General features: G+C 38.8%; 1 protein-coding gene across 1 annotated transcript; it reads right to left on the reverse strand.

Moving 5' to 3' along the window:
* Positions 1-1,358: 1,358 nt before the first annotated feature.
* fibinb (fin bud initiation factor b) lies at positions 1,359-4,534 on the reverse strand. The gene has a single exon (XM_020608791.1). The coding sequence runs from the start codon at positions 4,184-4,186 to the stop codon at positions 3,563-3,565; it is 624 nt and encodes a 207-aa protein (XP_020464447.1). The 5' UTR covers positions 4,187-4,534; the 3' UTR covers positions 1,359-3,562.
* Positions 4,535-20,038: the final 15,504 nt, after the last annotated feature.

Raw genomic sequence — 20,038 nt, forward strand, 5'->3', positions numbered from 1 at the left:
CTAATAGGATATTGATAATTTAACAACAATAAAGTATAAAAGGGTAGGTTACAGCCTCTAATCTAAAGCTCTGTGACATAAGCACAGTGGGGGTTAAATGTCAGCTTCATAATGCATGTTCAGTGGGTAAATTTAGCCTATATTACGTTCACCATTTTAGTTTAGAGGTATGAACTCCAGCCTTGCAACTATTCAGATGCGAGTGTACCAGATTTCCTTATAATTCCTCAACAGCTGTACTCTGTGTTGGAAAAATCAGGGGATCAGTAAAGGTCAAGATTCAGATACATCACCTGCGACCTGTGAATGTCTGTTTAAAAATAGCCTTTGCACTTCAGTCAAGGCCTTGAAGAAGACGGTTGGGGTTAAAACATTTGCATTAATAGTAAAATAATTTTAAGAACAAGATCCAAGCCGTCATCATGTTCACCTTGCCAGTCATCAGATACCCTGCCAGTACATTGAGCTGGCCAAGGAAGACATAGAGGCTGTAATAAAGACAGAGGCTCTGGTGCCGGGGTCTGCTGATCCCCTGGGACCCTGGGCCTGTGCCCAATATGCCATTCATTCTGTAAACTGTAAATGATCTACCTAAATAAAGCAAAGGTTGACATAACATCAATGGTGCTGACATAATGCAACACAAGTAATATCACAAAGTAAAATGCAATTTGAAATACATTGCAGAACAACATATTTCCACTAAGGATGATAGGTTAAGCTGAACTTTCATGAGTTTTACAGATTATATATGGGTTTTCCTCACTATGATGCCAATAATCTCTTTACTTAAACAGGAAAACCGGGGGCTTTACTTCTAATGGAAACATACAGTCTAGGCTGAAGGTTACTTTATCTTCATGAGTGTACTCACTGGGCTCAGCTTATCTACAGATATTATATAACCAGTAGTGACTGTGCAAAACACAGGAAACAACTTTACTATTTGTGAGGCCTACCACAGCACTAAAAAAAACTCGAACTACCATCAACATATTACCTAACATCTCTGTTAGTATCTGTGTAACTCACAATAGATTTCAAAGTCAAAACCTTGTAAAGCAGTGTTGTGCAGCTTTGAAGCACATGACAATACAGTATATAGTACCAGTGATTAGGGGTTTGCTAAATATCACAAAGTCCAAGAACCTCCTGGATGCAGCTCCATGGGGCGATCCCTAGCAGAAACAGTGGAAAGGGTGAATTTTTTCATTCTCCTTTGCAACTCCTACAAATCATAACATTTTCTAAGGAGCACCCCATTTCTGCCCTCACAATATGCTCTTGCAACAACATGGTACTTTGAAGACAAACTCTTTATTTGAGAAAACACAACACAATCCGTTAAGAATGTTGTCACACACACGTTAGTGTTTAACACCGAAGTTCTCGAGTGCTGCCTGCAGTCTTATCTGTCAATGTATTACATCTCACCACAAATCTTAAAGCTAAAAAAAGAATATAGGCTGCTCTGTTTCAACACTTTATAAACACAATGAATACATAATAACATATTCTGTAATATAGATATTGGCACTCACAGTATTTACTTACTTCTAATAATTCACTGTACATTTTACAGGATTACTGCCTGTGCAGCACAGCACAGTGAAGGCCTCGCGATTTAAACAATGTCACAACCTTTAGCATCAGAGTGGTAAAGAACTGTGCAAAGTTTGCTAGCCTATAATGCCAAAAATACAACAGATAGGTGGCCATATATAAACATTTTTTGATTCTTAGAAGCATTCATCTGTAGTGTCAGAGGAGAGCAGTGAAAGGAGCTGTTCATATGAGGAGCGTTAAGCCAGGCTGCTACATTAAGCCCACAGTGTCAACAGCTTCGCTGTTTTATGAAGAATTTTCCGAAACTAATTTGTTCAACTTTTGGGTTCAGCACTGAACTATATGCATAGTATTCTCTGGTGAATGCAGACAGTGATACATACGCTGCTCGGTGAGTCTGAAATTTTACTCAGTCCTCAGGTGAATCTGTTGAAGCTCACTCCAGTTTATGGTCACAAAGGATTGAATGGATTTTGGAAAACCCTTAGCCAGACATGAGACTACAGTGCTTATGTGTTGATATTTCTCACTGTTTGGATTGACCCACCTATGTTCAAAGTGCACGCACAAACCTGTGTCTGTTACAATACAGTTACATTTAATGCACTGCCCTGACATACAGTATATTAGGACAAGAGGGATGCTTTAGTGTCTAGTGTTAGGCAATATCACATACACACATATCAGATGATATAAACATACCTACCATCAATGTGCAGTTAAAGTCATATACAACTCAGTCTTTAAAGGGTCAGTTTGCCAAAAGTGAATAAAGCATATTTTCCTATCTACCACTGAAAAACTTATCACCTAGTTAACAGTGAAGATTGTTTTGAATTTACTTACATGGCCAGTATTTGCGGTTCCACTCCAAACTGAAGACAAATAAATAAACAGTAACTGTGGCATGTAAAAAGTTGGGAACCCTACTAAGTCAGTACTTAGAAATCCCTCTTTGGCAGATATCACAACTTGCATACACTTTTTGAAGCCAGGTAAAAGTCTTTCTGAGAAACTTTTGGGCTGTCCTGCACAAGCAAGTTTAAGATCTACCCACATATTTTCAGTGATGTTCACATCAGAAAATGCGAGGGTTGTTCCAAAAACTTTAGCCAGCTTCTCTTTCCTGAAGTAGTTCATGGTTTATTTTGAGGTATACCTAGGATCATTGTCCTGCTCTAGAAGCCAGCCTCTTTTCAGTTTCACTTTCTTGACTAACTGCATGACACTCGCATCCACAATTCACTAATATATTGGTAGAATCCATTGTTCTCCGCTCCGTGTTATGTTTCCTTTGTCACAGGCAGCCACATAACCCCAAAGAATATTATTTCCACCCCATATTTAACAGTGGGCAAAGGGTGGCTGGGGGTTAACTAAGTACTGGCTCTTTTTAATTTCTGTTTGTTGCATTCAGGTGAATTGACCATTTAAGCTTTGGTTTTCTATCCCTGATATAAATTGTCACCTCTGCATACTCGTCATAAAAAAAGGTCAAGGCTGTATTTTACTAAATTCCAAATTTATTTCCAAATGATCTCCTAAGAAGTTTCCTGGAAAGAAGCAGGTCCCGTATTAATTCGAGTGTTAGAAGTTGAATGATTCCAATTATTCCTATAGCCTATGCTTAGATAGAAAAACGTTGATACTTTTATTCAGAGGACATCAAGTGAGTAAAAATGTGAAATGTGTTTATAGGCAAACAAACCATACAACATATGAGAAATGGGCTAAAGTTTTCAATTATAAATTAACAAGTAATAAATATGGAATTTTAATGGAGCAGTTTCTTGTGATAAATTCATCTTGAAATCAATAATAAGCACAACACAACTAATTCTAACACAAATATCAGTCTCAGAACATTATCTTTATTTTTCCTGTAATCAGTAGTAGCCTACAAAGCTACACGGTTCTTTCCAGGAAACTTTAAAGAAATCATTAAGAAATACTAAATAGGTAGTACTGTAATGAGACATGTATGAGCTCTTTTCTTTCAGTACTTCATGTACTCGTTCTTCAATCTGCTCAGTCTCGTACCGTGGCTGCGGATGATCAGAGACAGCAGCTCGTGTTTGTCCTTCAGTCCCAGAGAAATGTCCAGTGTCTCCTTCAGGACGTCCCGTGTGTGCACTATCATGCTCAGGTAGTCGTCGCTGAGCCGGTGCTCCTCCCTCAGCTCACCCTCCTGACTCTGCCTGAATTTTACCTCCAGCTCCAACAGAGATTTCTCCGAGTTTGTAAACGCCTCGCTTATCTGAACGGTTTCCCTCCGCAAATACTTCCCGTAGCTGTCCTCTCCGTCCAGGTCGTACGAGATGCTTTTCCCGATTCCCTCGAGCACCCGGGACGAGTCCTCGATCTGCCTCTTGATGATGGTGAAATCGTCCCGTATGACGGCGTCCTGGTCCTCGTCGATACCGCACTTTCGATCGTCGGTCATTTTGAAAAGCATCTGGCACTTCTCTGGGTCGTCGTTTTCCTCGTAGTCTCCGTCCGGCACGAAATAATGATGGAAAGTGCCGTTAGACATCTCCGGATGTAAAGGTCCGCGGTATACAGCTCCACACATCGGCAGCGATAACATCCCTGCGCTCAGGAGCAAGTGAAGAAAAGCCATGGTGCTCACTTGTCCCAACACGCTCACAAATAGGTGATATTAGTTTATTTCAGGTCACACGACTGCTAGAGAGATTACTCAGTTTCAGTCCGGCGTAGAAAAGCATACATTTCACCCAGGTGTAAATGTCCAAAGTGCGCAGTTAGTTGGGGTTTAGTTGTAGCTTTCACGTCCTCCTCAACACTAATATATGGTCCCAACAAAAAGTTTGTGCCTCTGTTTTTTCCTTTAATCGAGCCTGCCAGCTTCCATCACTGTTGGCGGTGAACAGACAAGAAGAGTGTGAAAATGTGTTTCAGCGTGGACAACTGTTGTACTCCCGACTTTACTGGGTGCCTCAAACGCCACATCTGGAAGTCTCAAGTGCCGCGCTTGGGTTTTTCGCTAATACCTCTATGTTACTCTCAAATTACAGCCCCTCCGACACACACACACACACACACACACACACACACCTACACGCACACACAAAAGGCTGCATTCAGTGTGGACCAAGCCACCAACAGAACCAGGCTGTTAAAGACTCACTGAAACAAGGAAATACGAAATACGTTAATTCAAATAACCAAATGTTGCGCAGACGGTTCAATAAGTCATTGGAGAAACTGGCTGTACAAGTGGGCGCATTTAAAACTAGAGCTGCAGTCCAACTCAACATTCCTGTGATATTATCAAACTATTAAATAGGCCTCCCTGAAGTAGTAGAAATGTGCTACTTTTGAAACCTTGGTGGGGTCTAGTACTGAACTAAGTTATCTTTGGTGTTTTTAATAGTTTTGCTCCCTATAAAATGAGGTTAGTTCATCATAAGTATCTCCAAAAGCTCCATTTGAAGGGGTTCCTTGTTTTGCTGTTTAGAGCGTGGACAAATGATTAGAAACAACACTAATCATGGGCAGATTAAGCTCCTACTGACCCTGAAATACATGAAATGTATTTCCCCAGGCACCCAGAAGAGCTGAAGCAATTAGGCGACTAATTGAGGAGCTGATTTAGAAATAACTGACAACAATTTTGATAAGCTGTCATTTTTGCTTAAAAAATAAAGTTAAAGCTTCTCAAATGTGAATATTTGGATGTTGCCATTGTTTCCTATGAAACTGTCTTTGGGATTTGGACCAGCTGTCAGACAAAACACACTATTTGAATATGTTAAAATGTTGTCTACAGCATCACTATTTTTATACACTGAACAATTGGTTAATAAAGAAAATAATGTTGTTTGCAGATGCATAATTTTAATCAAAACACGAACTTAAAACTAGGTTTTTATGTACTCCCTCTCTTCAAGACAGGGTTACAAGATGGATACTTCACCACTGATGTGCTTCAGTGGTGAAGGATTTACAAATTTGAATTAGTTTATAATGTCATAGCAGCATCCTCAAAATGATTACAACTGGATTCAACACTGAAAAAAGTTCAAAATGCTAATTTTAACAAATGTATTATTTATTAATTAACGAATATACAATACACAATTACAATGTGCAAGATTTTTCTCCCAGTCCTGATAGAAATGAGTTCCTATCCATTTCAAGGAATAGCACATCCTGGCTTTGATGCAGCTTATTAAACTTAGGTGTCATTTTTAACATTTATATGTTGCTTAGAAGTTCAGGCAGCAGTAATTATCCAATAGTAAGCTACAGTGTATAAAGATGTCAGGTGTACCTAAAGTACATTTCACTGATAATGCAGAATTTATAATTATGTGATTTCACATTATGGTTCTTCCAACACTGCCCATAATATAAAGTGGTACTCAAGAAGCCTGTAGGCAACAACAGTTACTGTTAGCAATATCTACTCTTCATAGTAGAGCTAAATGTGACCCCTTTGCCTTCCACTTGATCTCTGCCAACAGCTGGAAGACATCTCAGAATGAAATTTAAAAGACTTTAACAGCTCTTTTTTGTCTGCAGTCAATCTGTGTGTGTGTGTAATTTAACAATATGTCATCAAGTACGCACCTGATGGAGCTGACTCAGGAGGTGTGAAAACATGTTCACTGAACCTCCTAAATCACGGACCACCTGTTTTTTAGTTCAGTCCTGGCATCAAATAACAAGTCCATCTGAGCTCAAAGGAAATTAAAACACATGTGATGGCCACCTGCTGAATAATGAGGGCTGAAAAATTACGTTACCCTATAGGCCTGTATATTTTCTAGATGTTTACAAAACTACACTGATTAGAAATCACTTGGGGAAATAAAATAAATGTGAAATGTGTTCTAGTAATGAAACAATAGGTCAACAGCATTAAAGGCAGAAGAAACATAAAATGGAGACCTGGCATTCAAATGAAATGATTAAGCAGCTATTCACAAGAGTAATACCCTAAGGAAAGAATTTGCTTGTTTTACATATTCTTATATTTCACGAACTAACATACTAAGATCAACCCATAACTCCACTCTGTGTGTGCATGTCCTCCCCATGGAAACAGCAGCTTAACTCTGAGGAGTCCTGCTCTCATTTTTCCACTGCATGAATGATTATTCAGGGTTGAGACCTGCATACATTAAGCTTAAGCAGAACAAGTTTTGAGTGGTAAACATAGCTAAAAATATTCATTTTCCAATGTACTGATAAAATAAAACTCTCTTATGATACAAAAACAGAAAGTGAATGACTATGTTACAAAAGCCTTACATAAACCATGGTCTGAAATGTGCATCAGTCCAATTCACATTGTACAAAAATGCATCACTGCCCATCATGACTGTATATAACCTCAGTAATAACCGAGAAATTAAAAGAACATATTGAAGTTGTGTGTCACCAAATCCTCATTTCAAGGTAATTCTTGCACCCAAGAGATATGACAAATTCTACCCTCCACTGTAACAGTAATAAGCATGGTCATGTGTGCACCTCCATGGTTATTAGAAATACTTGGTGCCAACTCCCCTAAAAGGGAATATGCTGTCAGAGAACAAAGAGGTAACCAGGAGAAACGTACTGTAACAATGCCATTCGTCTGCTTAAGGAATTCCAGTGTGGTTAGACAAAAAAAAGTCATGTTATGGGCTCAGGGTGTATCACTCTGCCTTGGTTTGACATTTGTGGCATGCTAACATTTACATGAAATCATTCTGAACAGGAGAAAACCCCACCTACTCATGTAGCAAAATTGCATAAAACAGCACAGCAAGAAGTTGTCGACTTCCCTCTTTCTGTATAAAGCTGTAATACAATACACAATGCACTTTTTTTTCCAGTTCTTTGTTCCGTGAGCTGCCTTGGTGCCTATTTTGTCCTCTGTCTGGGTACTAAATGAAGTATTAATTCAGCAACATTTAATAACCCAATTTGTGATAAAGTGACTCCAATTTTGAGTCAAAGTGGCCAAGTTAGGATTAGATCCCAGCCTGGCAAACCTGTTTTCAAACTGAGGTTGACGTGTAAGTGAATACACAATCAGGTCCAAAGATTGCTTCCTGTGATTGCAGAAAACAGTTTATTTATTTTAAATTGTTGGGACCAAGTGAAACTGACTTCTACACTGAACTGTATTATGTTATTGGAAACCTTACACCGGGTTCATAAATTTAATATGCCATGATTGTTATTTGATCCACTTACTGTGACAGTTCTAGATGTTGTGTGTTACTTGGTTTATGTTCAGAACAGAAGTTGGCAGTCACCACAAAGGTAACAAGTCCAAACAGGAGCAAGCAAGCAGAGATCAAAACCTACAAACAAGCAGGCAGGCAGAACAGAAACCAATGACTGATGCACAATGGTTCAAAGAGAGACTGAACAATCTGTGGACAGGGAATACACTCACACACAAAGGCCCTGATTAGGGGCATTCTCCCTTAGGGCAGGTGTGCTGGCAGGTGAGGATCAGGTGACTGGGGAATGGTGGGAACTGACTAAAGACTGGACAGCCAGGGAATGGAAGAACAATGGTCTTGCAATTAATGTTACTTTTTCAGTTAGGCTGACTGAACTCTAGTGGAATAGAATTGAAACAGCGGTGAGTAACGCAACATGATTCAGCAGCACCAGTTGAATCAACATCTCTCTGAAACAGTTTCAAAAGTGAATATTAATATCATGAACGTAGGATTTATTGCACAATTGTTGTGTTTGACTTAGTTTTAACTAGTTGTACCTACAATTGACAGTTTGAGGTATAACTTACACCAGCGCAACTAAAGCCTTACAAAATTGAGTTTTAGGACGAAGTACCCAAAAACAAATAACTGTACAGGAGGTAGGATCTGTGAAGTTTTTTTAGGCTTTAATATAAAACGTTTTTGTTGTACATTTGGCAATCCAGGTAGCAACAACAACATCCAGCAAAAACAGAAGTTCAAACAAAAATGCTGGTTCTTTGTAACTACATGTGCAAACAAAAGTCAAGCTGAAAAGAAGAAAAGCCAAAAACCAGCAACGGTATCTTTATCCTTAGTAAAAACAGTTGAAAACATTAAACCAGTAGACATGAACAATGTCTGGCACGGAGGTCAAAAAACACAAGATCTAAACAAGTACAGCATGAACGGATAAACAGCAAAACATGAGCAAAAGCTGCGGTCTTGAGGCCTGCACGCAAAGTGAGCTAAGCCAGAAGCAAAACAAAAACTGGACCATAAATGTTAATGCGCCCAAGCTGAGTGTTGCTGAACAAAACTAAACAACATAATCCAAGAATCACTACAAAACATGAACATGCACTGTACATGAACACCAAAACTAACCTGAAGCAATAAAAGGGAAAAGTTCTTGGTGATAAGGATTGGAGCAACATGACGGCTCAAAACACGGATTCATAAAACATTAGGCAGGATTGAGACACAGGTGGGCACAAGAAGCCCTGGATGAGGGTCTGACAGCAAATTGGCAACTATGAGTAGCTGGCTTAAATACCGAGTCCCTTGATTACAGATTGGAAACAGGTGTGTGTAATGAGCGAGGTGAAGCTGGCAGAGGTGAGAACTGTGTGAGACAGCAGAAATGTATCACATAAAAGTATCAAACAGGAAGTCCATAAAATGATAATCGCTTTTATTGGCCAAGTATGTGACACACACAATGAATGTGTCTCTGGTAGCCATCTGCAGCACCAACTCACACACACACAGTGGCACTGTCCCTGCAAAGTGCTCCTCTGGCCATTAACTTGGCATTCAGTGTCTTGCCCAGGGACACTGGAGACATGTATAGTAGGGAGAACGGGAATCGAATCACCGACCTTCCTGTTGGGGGAACAACTGCACTACCTCCTGAGCCATAACCACTAAACCTGGACTTGTTCACTAATGTTAACGCTGTTCTCTTTTTAATTGCCTTGAAGAAATCCCCACACACTGATTTTTATTCCTCATTTGTCCTTTATCCTGTATAGATATGACCATCTTCTGACCACAAACGGTTGTCCTGATACCTGCCTCTGATTTTAAGTCGACTGGATATTTAATTTTTTAAAAAGCAAGCTAACTTGGAGCAGCCTTAAAGACCCTGTCTATAAGAGTGTCACACTGACTCTGTACACTGATCTGAACTCTTGGACCAGGAGCTAAGGAGCTAATGCTAGCTAGCACCTGTCAGCGGATATTCAAACACCACAGATGAATCACTTTCTGTCCTGTCTGTGCTCAAACTGAACACTAAATTGGATCTTTGGATGTACAGATGCAGAATAGTTTAGAAAAAGTCAGTGTGTGAAATCTGTGTCCAGTGCTGCAACAAATTCTACCACACTCACCCAATAAGACATAACTGGAAAATCAATGAAAATGTTTTTGGCTGCATTTCTTCTTACTTTGAGCTTTGAAAGCATTCCCAAAATTCTCTGGCAGTCCATTGGGTAGCTCCAAGCCAAAGAAATGATGACCCAACATATCCAGGGACAGATGGCAGGGACATCATACATCACGTGGACTTTTAAGAGTCTGTTTGTGCTGCAAGTCAACCCTGTAAAATGTAACACAAAGAAAAATTCTGATATTCATAGCCATCCCTTTTCATGATTGGGTGTTTCTCGTAGTCAGGGATTCTATTGTGTTTCCTGACAGTTTGTGCTAAAGAGGATTTAGATAGTACATTGATGAGACAGCCAATGCTGAAGATGCATAGTCTTGTCTGAGAAGATTCAAACTATGCGTCTGTAAAGCCACAAGTACTTTGCATCTGTAAAGTTGAAGGCTCCTTTTATTTCTTGTGCATAAAACTGTTTCTCTGCTCTGGCAAGACAGAGTAAATGCATTAACGTGACATTCTCTCTTTATAAAGCTGTAATAAATTTTGTCCATCCTGTTAGGTTGAATCTTTTATGTGAGTGCAATTAATTTCTGGAGCCTCTTCAACTTGCTCACCAAGTTTATGTATGTGTACTATACAGAACACATGATAATATTTATTCATATATGAACAGATGCATTGACATCAGAGGAATCGTGGTGTTTGATTTCTTGAGGTTTTTCATACCTACCCAGGTGCAGGTGAGTTTTTCAGATGGGCAGCAGTCTGCTAATGCCCACAGCTGCACCTGCTGCACAGTGTTAAGTCTACCTGCTCAGCAATGTAAAAATACATTTCCATATAGCATGTGCACTGCAACAAAACTCCTGTTTTTAACATGCTAGCCTTTTGCCTCTATGGATGGCTATGTTGGTCTGCCAGTTGGTTGGCACAGCGATTTGGTCCGCACTGAAATATCTCAACAACTATTAGATGGATTGCCGTGAAAGGTTGTAAAGTCATGTATAGTCTCCAGAAGATGACTCCTACTCACAGTTATGTTCTGTAATTACCAGATGGAGCTTGTACACTTGAACTAGTCAAAGCATGGCCTTGTTTGCATGGCAGCAAGTGTTAACTCTGCTGGCGGAGGGACACTCAGAATGTTCTGTCACCTCTTCAGACTACTATGCAGTATAGCTCAGTATCATTACATTACAATGACAGATGTATCAGGATATACATTCACACTAATTAGAATATGTTAGCGTTAGTACCCGAACCAAGATCATAAATATACATTATTCCTTTATTTTCATCAACATGTTAGGATTGTGAAAGTGAAATTAATGACATGCTGAAATTAGCATTTACCTCAAAGCATCCCTGTGCCTATGTGCAGCTTAGGCAGAGGCACTAGCATGACTCTCAGCCTTATTGTTAAGCTAATCTAACTAATCTTTGACTCAGTGTATACTATATGATAAAGTTCTGAATGTCTGCTTCTTCCAGAAAGATTTTTTTTAAAGCATGGAGAGGACTCTTTTTTCTCAATGTATATAAGCCTCTAATGACAATGTTACATATAGCCTACAGTATGCACCAGTCCACAGTGGTTAGCACTGCCGCCCCACAGCAAGAATGTTCCAGGTTCAAGCTTCAGCTGACCCAAGGCCTTTTGGTGTTGAGTTTGCATGTTCTCTCTGTGCCTGTGTGGGTTTTCTCCAGGTACTCTGGCTTCCTCCCACAGTCCAAAGACATGCAGCTTAGGTTGATTGGCGACTCTAAATTGCCCGTGTGGTTGTTTGTCTCTATGTGTCAGCCCTGTGATAGACTGGCGACCTGCCCAGGGGGCACCCTGCCTCACCCAGTGTCAGCTGGGACTGACTCGAGCCCCCCTGTGATCCTATTCAGGATAGGTGTTATAGGTAATGGATGGATTAATGCACCAGTATTTGTATATGGTACATTTACCCTTTTGTCAATATTAATTTTTTTGCCTTTTTCATTTGCATCTACTAATGCTTTATGGTCATATTTGTTTACAGAATATTTTGAATATTTTGTAGATGTTATACAGTGTGAATTCTGGGAATCCACAGTGTGCTCCATTAGTTTCCACAAATACCACACTGTATGCATTTTTGTCCTGAATTTCTTACCTTTAATTGTTGCAATTCTAATATCTTTTACTGTGCTAACTGCAGTTATCATTGTTTACTACTGCCTAAATAATTCCAATCATATTTATTTTTCTTCTCTTTCTCTCCTTGTGCCTGTTTCACCTGTTCTAGCAACCCAGACTTACAGTTTGCTTCCACTTTAATGAAGTTATTTATTTTCAGCCTGAGATAAAGGACCAAAAACAAATCCATTTGTCTGCACATTCAGTGTCTGTATCATTACAAAAGACATTTCAGGATCACTTGTAATTCAGTTTTGCTATGAAAAATTGTGTGATATATGTTTTGTTTTTGCTGTGGTTCTGTTGTTGGTGAGCTGAAGTGTGTGTTAAACTCAAATGCACAGCAAGCCTGTTTTTCAAAACATTAATTACTGTCACAGAGATGTGCAGGATTAAAATGTTTCTATGTGTGTCATATAGTTTTGGCATTAGTTAATTTGAACACAACATTGTTAATTAACACAGCTTGTCACTGATAATTGCCCTTGAAAGCTTGCCTTGCTTTGCCAGTGTCATTTTTTTTAAGGATCACCCAATTTAATTATATTTTCTCCAGATTTGATACATACAGTATGCTGATTTACAGATGTTTTTTTAAATGTCGGGTGCTGATGTGGCAAATTGTCAGATAAGCCTCTGAATAATATTTTTGACAACTGAAGATAAACTTTAGGCATCAACAAATCATCCTGTTTTACTGGCCACAAGACTGAGCAATTGTAAAACTCATAATCCAATGGAACATTTATTTGGAAATGTTGATTTCAAATCTGTTTCAAAACCTCCTGTTTTTCTTCCCCCATCCTAAGGCCTGGATTAGCTAAGACATTAAACATTCATCCAAAACCTTCCTCAAAGTGTAACCCCTGAGGTGTTTTATGAAACAAAAGATGAAAAATATATTTTATATTGCTAATTGATAGTCATTTGTCTTGATAGCAGATATTTGGATTTTTATGTAAAAAAAAAAAAAAAAGAACAAAAACATAGCAGTCTATTAATGCTACCGACTAAGTTTCCAAGTTCTTGCCTGTTTGAAATAATGGTCTTCTTCCCTGAGGATACTGACTGGCTCCAGCTGTTGTTTTTTAGGCCTTCTCATATCCTTTGACTCACTCTGTGAAATAAAGACAGTTCTGACTAATAGAGAGCAAAGCACAGACTTGGATTGGCAGTGTGTCTGTGCACATGTGGCCTGATTGATCTTTGGGCAATAGGGATTAGTTCACTACAGTGAACCTTATGTGAACTTGACTTTATGACAGAAAAACTGAATTTAGGAGAGTGAATGTTTTGAATGTTTTTCATTATTTCAGTGGAGACCAATAATAAATTAAATGCATTAGGGTTTCCGTTTGTGGCAGCTTTGTTTCCAAGTGCTATATAACATCCCTTGGCAAATGCTTAGTTGCTATAAATGACTCATCCCATGTAAAACTGCAACAAAACACAATTATTTTCATTTATGCTCTTCAGGAGCAATGCAGATTTTGATCTTGAAACATACACGAGATCTGTTTTTTAACAGTCACATTTGCTGGCAGAGCGTTAGATGAGAAGACTGATACCACTCTCCTGGTTGTGCAGTTAATATAAAGCCACAGTAAAAACAACAATTCTTTTTGTTGTGGGAAGCTTTGTACCTTTTTTGACACTTTGTCATTTATATGGATTAATCAAACAAAATGTAACATATTAATGAGTGGGCAGAGGTGCTGCTGCTGTTCCCAGCCTTTGTGCTAAGCTAAGCAAACTAGCTACTGGCTGTAGCTTTATAATGAGTAGAATGGCATCAATCTTCTCATCCAACTTTTCACTACAAAGCAAATTAGAATAGTTCCCCAAACATTTACTTTTCTTCTTGCATTCATTTGCCATATAGGCCTCCATGGGCAAGTTAGATCTTACTGTATGTGCACATTAAATCGTGAAGATGAGTCTGCATCCTTAACTCTAAGGCAATTTCAGTTTCACAGCATTATACTAGAATTACTGGTATTTCTAAAAGGGCGGGAATTATTTTGACATGAGTCTGAAAAGCGAGTGTCTCTACAACTTGTGATAAATGACACTGAGCTTAATGACCATCAAATTTTATTTCAATTATTTAGTCTTTTTTTTTATATGTACATTATGTTATACTACCACTTAGTCATGTTTCAACTCTAGAAACAAAACCAATTTAAAGCCAATTACAAGGCATAACACATAATTTATAACTTACCTCCAGTTACATTACTTAAAGTTATTACAAAATAATTAATTTTATTTGCATTTTCATTGCACCCCAATCCACACTTCAACAGAGCAGCAGTTTTATCTGCAGGTGACACTAGGTTGTTTTTCTTATGATGTATGTGACAGAGAGCATAACACTGGGAAGCAAACTGAATGGGAACCGGATATTGGTTGAAAGCTCCAGTGGTTCTCAGCATACTGCTATGAATTTAATATGACAACTGCATTTTATAAAGACAAATACAGTATACTGAATTAACAGAGCTATAGAAGAAATAGCAGGAATTTAAGCAAATAAAATAAAATAAAATAAATTATGTCCGTGAAACTTGGCTGCAGTCAAAGCAATCTTGCATCACTCATCTTCCTCTGAGTGATCAGAGACATAACACGCCTTGTTCACTATCCAGTGGTGGCTTCAGCAATTTAACTACACTATTACTTCTATAAAAGACACAACAGAGTGCAGGGATCTTTACTAAGTCATTGTATGAAGGAATGTTTGAAGTTAAATTGGGAGCAGCTTTGAGAAAAATCCCTGGTAGCTAAATGGATATCTTAATTTTAATAGAGTTCATCAGTAGCATAATATCCTCGTCAAATGATTCTTGTTATTTTAAAAGAAAGAAACTGAGGAATGTGTGCATGGGGGTTATTATTACAAATATAACTCAAAAATATAAAGAAACAAATAGACTGTTTTGTTTCCAACACATGAAAGACAAGGTAGAGTGCAGAATGAGCATATACTGTCAAGGGCATAAAAAAAAAAACATTAATGATGCAGACACTGACTTTTTCTCAAAGGATAGATGAGACCCGAGATGACAAGTTTCCATCTCAGACCCATAGCCTATAACATCAGGAGAACCATAACCATAAAATGATAATGCCTTGCATATGCTGTCTGGGGTGGCGTCATTCGGTGCATGCCTCATTCAGTAGATAATGACTTCAGGGACTTTGAACTTGGGAAATATAAATAATGCACTGTTTTGTTCAAAGCACAGGAAATAAACATACACAGAAGCCAGCTAATTCTGCATAACTCAATTCTGTGACGCAGTTCTGATGAAAACTGTTACCAGTGCACCTTGTGAGCCACATTTTCTGACTGTGGTTTTATGCTTGTCAGTACGACTGGCAAGGGTCTAACTTTATAAAAGTCAGTAAGGGCAGTTGTTTTAAATCACTTTTGAAGGGTGCATGTTTGAATTGACACATATTATATGCTTCTGCAGTCACCTTGAGCCACAGTGGGATAGTTTGCTTGTCACAGAGTGTTAAACAGTTTTGTTGATTAATAACTGTGTTAAGCTGTTGCAGATACTCTGATATGGAGCCTTTTAGAGATAAGGATCTGTACAAACCTTAACTTAGATCTGATTGCAAAAGTTCATGTCTCCTCATTGAATTGATCACAGAGATAGAGAGATAGATTCATAAATATCTTCACTGGAAAATACAACGATAGAGAGAGACTTGTTTTTTGGTATGTTTTTCCATATTATCAAACCGAGACACTGAGACTTAGTATCTGGTGGGATCTGGTGTTGTTGTTGTAATGTTGGGGCCACATTTTACAGAGAGGACCAGTGTCAAGGCCACATTTTTTATATCTTTATAAATTCATTGATGTTGTTCTCATATGGTAAATTTATATTTAATCAATATACACCAAACTGCATTGTCTCAGTGGCTGAAGACAGGCTGGAGTAAGGAGTAGTTCAGCTGATTCTGTGCTATTTTTCATGTTTGGAGTCATAATGACAATATTCCTTTAAGACCAAGGAGAGTGTGAGAATGTTGTCTTATTCATCAACTATATTCTCACAGTTAATTAAAAAATACATATCTATTAGTACAAAATGGCACTTTCGCAAAGCTCGATGACAGGTACAGCAAAAGTCAGTAGCTGTAAAACACCTACTGTTTCATTGGATTCCTCCATAGACTGTTTAACAAAAGTGAGAATAACTGAGAAAAGGAAACACAAAACTAAGAAAGAGAAACTATGAGAATAACCCAATTTAAGATAAGTTAAGATACCACCATGTTTTCCACCGTGCCCTGTGCTGCACTCAGTGGGAGTGAACAGTAGCAAAGACTGTAGTGCTTAGGGAATTGCTTGTTTCGGTTTTGAAGAAAATGGGTAAAAAAAAATGGAGAAAACCACATAGTAGTGTTCTGTAATCTTTTAACCAACAGCCATGTTTGAAAAATTGGTTTTAAGAGGTTTAGAATACACACAGCTGATGACACATAAGTTTATTTTATTCAGTTAAACCAATGAAGCACTGTGTGCTCATGCTATGACGTGGAAGATGACAAATAAAGACAGAACAGTAATTCAGAATGAATTCAGCCAAATTGTCACCCAGAATTTGATCCATACACTCACAGTCGTTCATATAAAACATAGTGTAGGCTGAAAATGAATGTTTATGAACAACACAAACATCTTTGCTAACAACTAGATTTATCCAAAACACTGGGCAAATAGATATTTTTCACCATGTATTAGGTGAAAATGAAGTGATGAGTCAGAGTCTACAACACACACTGTTTCAAAGAGAAAAGCTGGTTTAACTGAAGTGATTCATTTACACAATGAATCTGTCTGGCAGTGTGTTGGGAGGATTGATACGAACCGTGGAATCACTTGGACTCAAACAGAAATGACTCAAACACCATATTGCATTGAGGACTGTGTTTAAATCACTCGCTGTGACAGGGACAGGCATAAAAATCTCCAAAGCTACAGTATGTCCAGAATGGAAGACCAAATCCAAGTCGGACCGCTTTTATTATAGCTTGGCATTAAAAACACACAGGGATATTGATTTTTTTTTTTTTTTTTTTTTTTTTTTTTTTTTTTTTTTTTTTTTACAAATCAGATTCAGAGCACTTTCATAGATGGCTAAAAACAAATTCTAATCCAAATAAAGCCGAGTCTCAGTTTGGCCTGAGAGTTCAAAAATGTTTTTAAACCACTTGTAACACATTTGACGCCAATTCCAGAGTGCAATTAAACAGCTGTGACTGCAGCATGAAACATGGCTGCATATCAATCTCCTCCTTCATAGCTGACTCTGCTTGATGTGACTGAGGAGTTAACCGCCGAGACTAAACACTATGGCCTTGAGTGCAGGAGGATACATCTGTATTCCTCATCTAGCCTGCAGCTTGCTGTTTCAGTTTTATTTATGAGCACACTGTGCACACTCATGCTGTTACTACAGCATTTCTTGCGGATAGAGGCTAATGATGCCTGAACCAAGAAAATGGACACAATCACTTACAAATATCAGCATGCTCTGAAGATTAGATTTGATCTTTGTAAAATGAGATTTGCCATCTGAACATGTAATGTGACATCTGTAGAAGTATATGGGGTAGGAGGTTTGGTTTTACCAAGTCTTTTTCAGCATTGTACCTAAGCCCCCTCCTCTTCACAACTGAACACAGGGACTAGTTCATTTCAAATGCAAAAGCCCAGTAACAATACAGCAGATCAATAAGACTGAGTTGCATCATTTCCACACGCTGCCTCAGTGTGCCTCAGGGCAGCTATTCGCCCGGTGAGTGGACACTGTGTCAGGATGTTTAGCTGGTCCCTCTCAACCTCCTGAGTTATAGATGCTTGTATACCTGTGAGAGGATATTTCCCACATTCACTTGATGCTTTAATCTGCTGCACTCTGACAGGGATCGTACCTGACTCCGCCCTTCTCATTTCAGGTGGTGACCTCATAAAGCAGTGTTATAGTTTATCCTTTATGGACCCTGTACAGCCATGCTGTGGGGTCATGAGGCCAACAGCTTCTGAACTGCGAGCCTGGTATCTAGAGACGGCTGTTGTTGCTATCCTGTGCACAGTTTTTGAGTTTGATTTACTGTAGACACAGTGATAGTGTTATTCTTGATCTCGAGAACACTGGTTGTAAAAGCCATTTTACAAAAGGAGCCATAATTTAGGAGTTGTTCTGGACCTTTCAGTGTGAACTTTTGAGCCAAATGGGGATAAATAGTCCTCAGAAAAATGGAAATGTGAACAACCATATTTTCCCTAGCAACTGGACAAACTCCATCTGCTGGTGAAGATTTTGTGATATGATTACAATCTCCAGAACAGCTCTCTGAGGAACATAAACACTTTCACCATGATGTGATTAGCTGACCATGTATATCTCACACTACTCAGTGAGCAGTGCCAGCAGTGAACCTTAGAAGATGGCTCAGGTTTTATCTCTAAAATTGGATCTGGTATGGTAAAAAGGCTCAGACCTATAAAGTAAACCTGGTCCAGAGGTAACTTTAAAGAACCATAACAGTAATAACAATTTATTCACAGTGAGCATTTACATATTAATATTGACTGTTGAAAAAGAAAAACATGACTCTGGATGCTGTCAGAGGATTCCCTCTTGAGCCAGTATTAGTGGAAAGTCAACTAAGTGTTGACAGAAAGCATGGCTGCCCTTTAATGAAGCTTATACTTATAATTGTTGTGATGCAGCATGTAATTACACTGTAAGACCACTTGTTAGCCTCAGGAAAAGGTCACAGATGGTGGGAACCTGTGCGGAAAGCTTACTCTTCACTGTTACAACCTCTAGTAAACTCTGCTTGAGAGATGGCACTCACGGCTCATATCGCTAATTGAGATGATTCCCTAAATTACAAGAAAACAATGTGGTAGGTGTGATTTGAAAAAAACTATTTTGTTAACTGCCCATGTTTTTTCCTCTCCTTTATTTTTGTCTAACAGGTCAACTGCTTTGACCCCAGATCACACTCTTTAATGGAGTATGAGTGGCATGATCGTAGTTGCTAGTAACACAACACAGAAGTTACTAAAACACATAATTAGATCTGTTTATACTGTGTAGATTGACTGCATATACTGAGGCTTTTAAAACTTCCAGTGAAACACAGCACAAAGGAGCTGCTGAGTGAGTGCCTTTTGAAACTTTGCCACATGGTCACTTATTTTAGCTCAGTGTGTGCGCATGCTTTCCACATGCTGTAAGCAGTTTGTGTGGTAGTTGGCAAAACAACTGAACCAGTGCGGTAATCTTTGGATAGTGCTGCTACATGAATGGGTGGCTCAAGGTCTATGGGTATCCTGACTGTCTGCTTGGGTGCCAGGCTGTGGGAATGAGCCCATCCCAGTCACTGTCTGTGAGCGACAGACACCCACACTGTACTGTACTGTACTTGCCAGAGACAGAACATCTTTTTATCAGCTCATTCGTAGGGCAGGAAGAATGTGCTTCACATGCTCTTAAAGGAACTGTTGTCATCTACCTTCTGATCAGGGCACATATGCAGCTTGCTGTGGCAGATTTACTTTTAAAATTCTTAGTAAGTTTTGAAACAATGGGCTCTTGCCATCAGAGAGGAGCAGGCTGTATTTTGTGTTTAGCAGTCAGTGATTTTGATAGCTACGGTACATATATCATGCTGAAAGACAGGATAAGATCGAAGGTGACCACAAGCACCCGCACAAACCCTTTGCCTGTAAATCCCAGGCCAAGAGTCAGTTCAGTATCCTTACTGTGATCCCACAGAAAAAAAGATGAGACTTTTTAAACTTTATTTTTATTTTTTGTATTGCAGTGTAGCGCTAGTGCTGTGAGTATGACATGGATTAATGCAAGATGAAATTGTCATTTTGTTCTAATATCAACCCTATTTGGTTTCTTGTATTGTAACAGCTTGTGACAAACA

Source organism: Monopterus albus, unplaced genomic scaffold (assembly GCF_001952655.1).
Source record: "Monopterus albus unplaced genomic scaffold, M_albus_1.0 scaffold95.1, whole genome shotgun sequence".
Lineage (NCBI taxonomy): Eukaryota > Metazoa > Chordata > Actinopteri > Synbranchiformes > Synbranchidae > Monopterus > Monopterus albus.

What these genes read in the sequence shown, in the direction of transcription:
- fibinb (XM_020608791.1), bottom strand. Translation starts at nt 4,186, where the DNA reads ATGGCTTTTCTTCACTTGCTCCTGAGCGCAGGGATGTTATCGCTGCCG.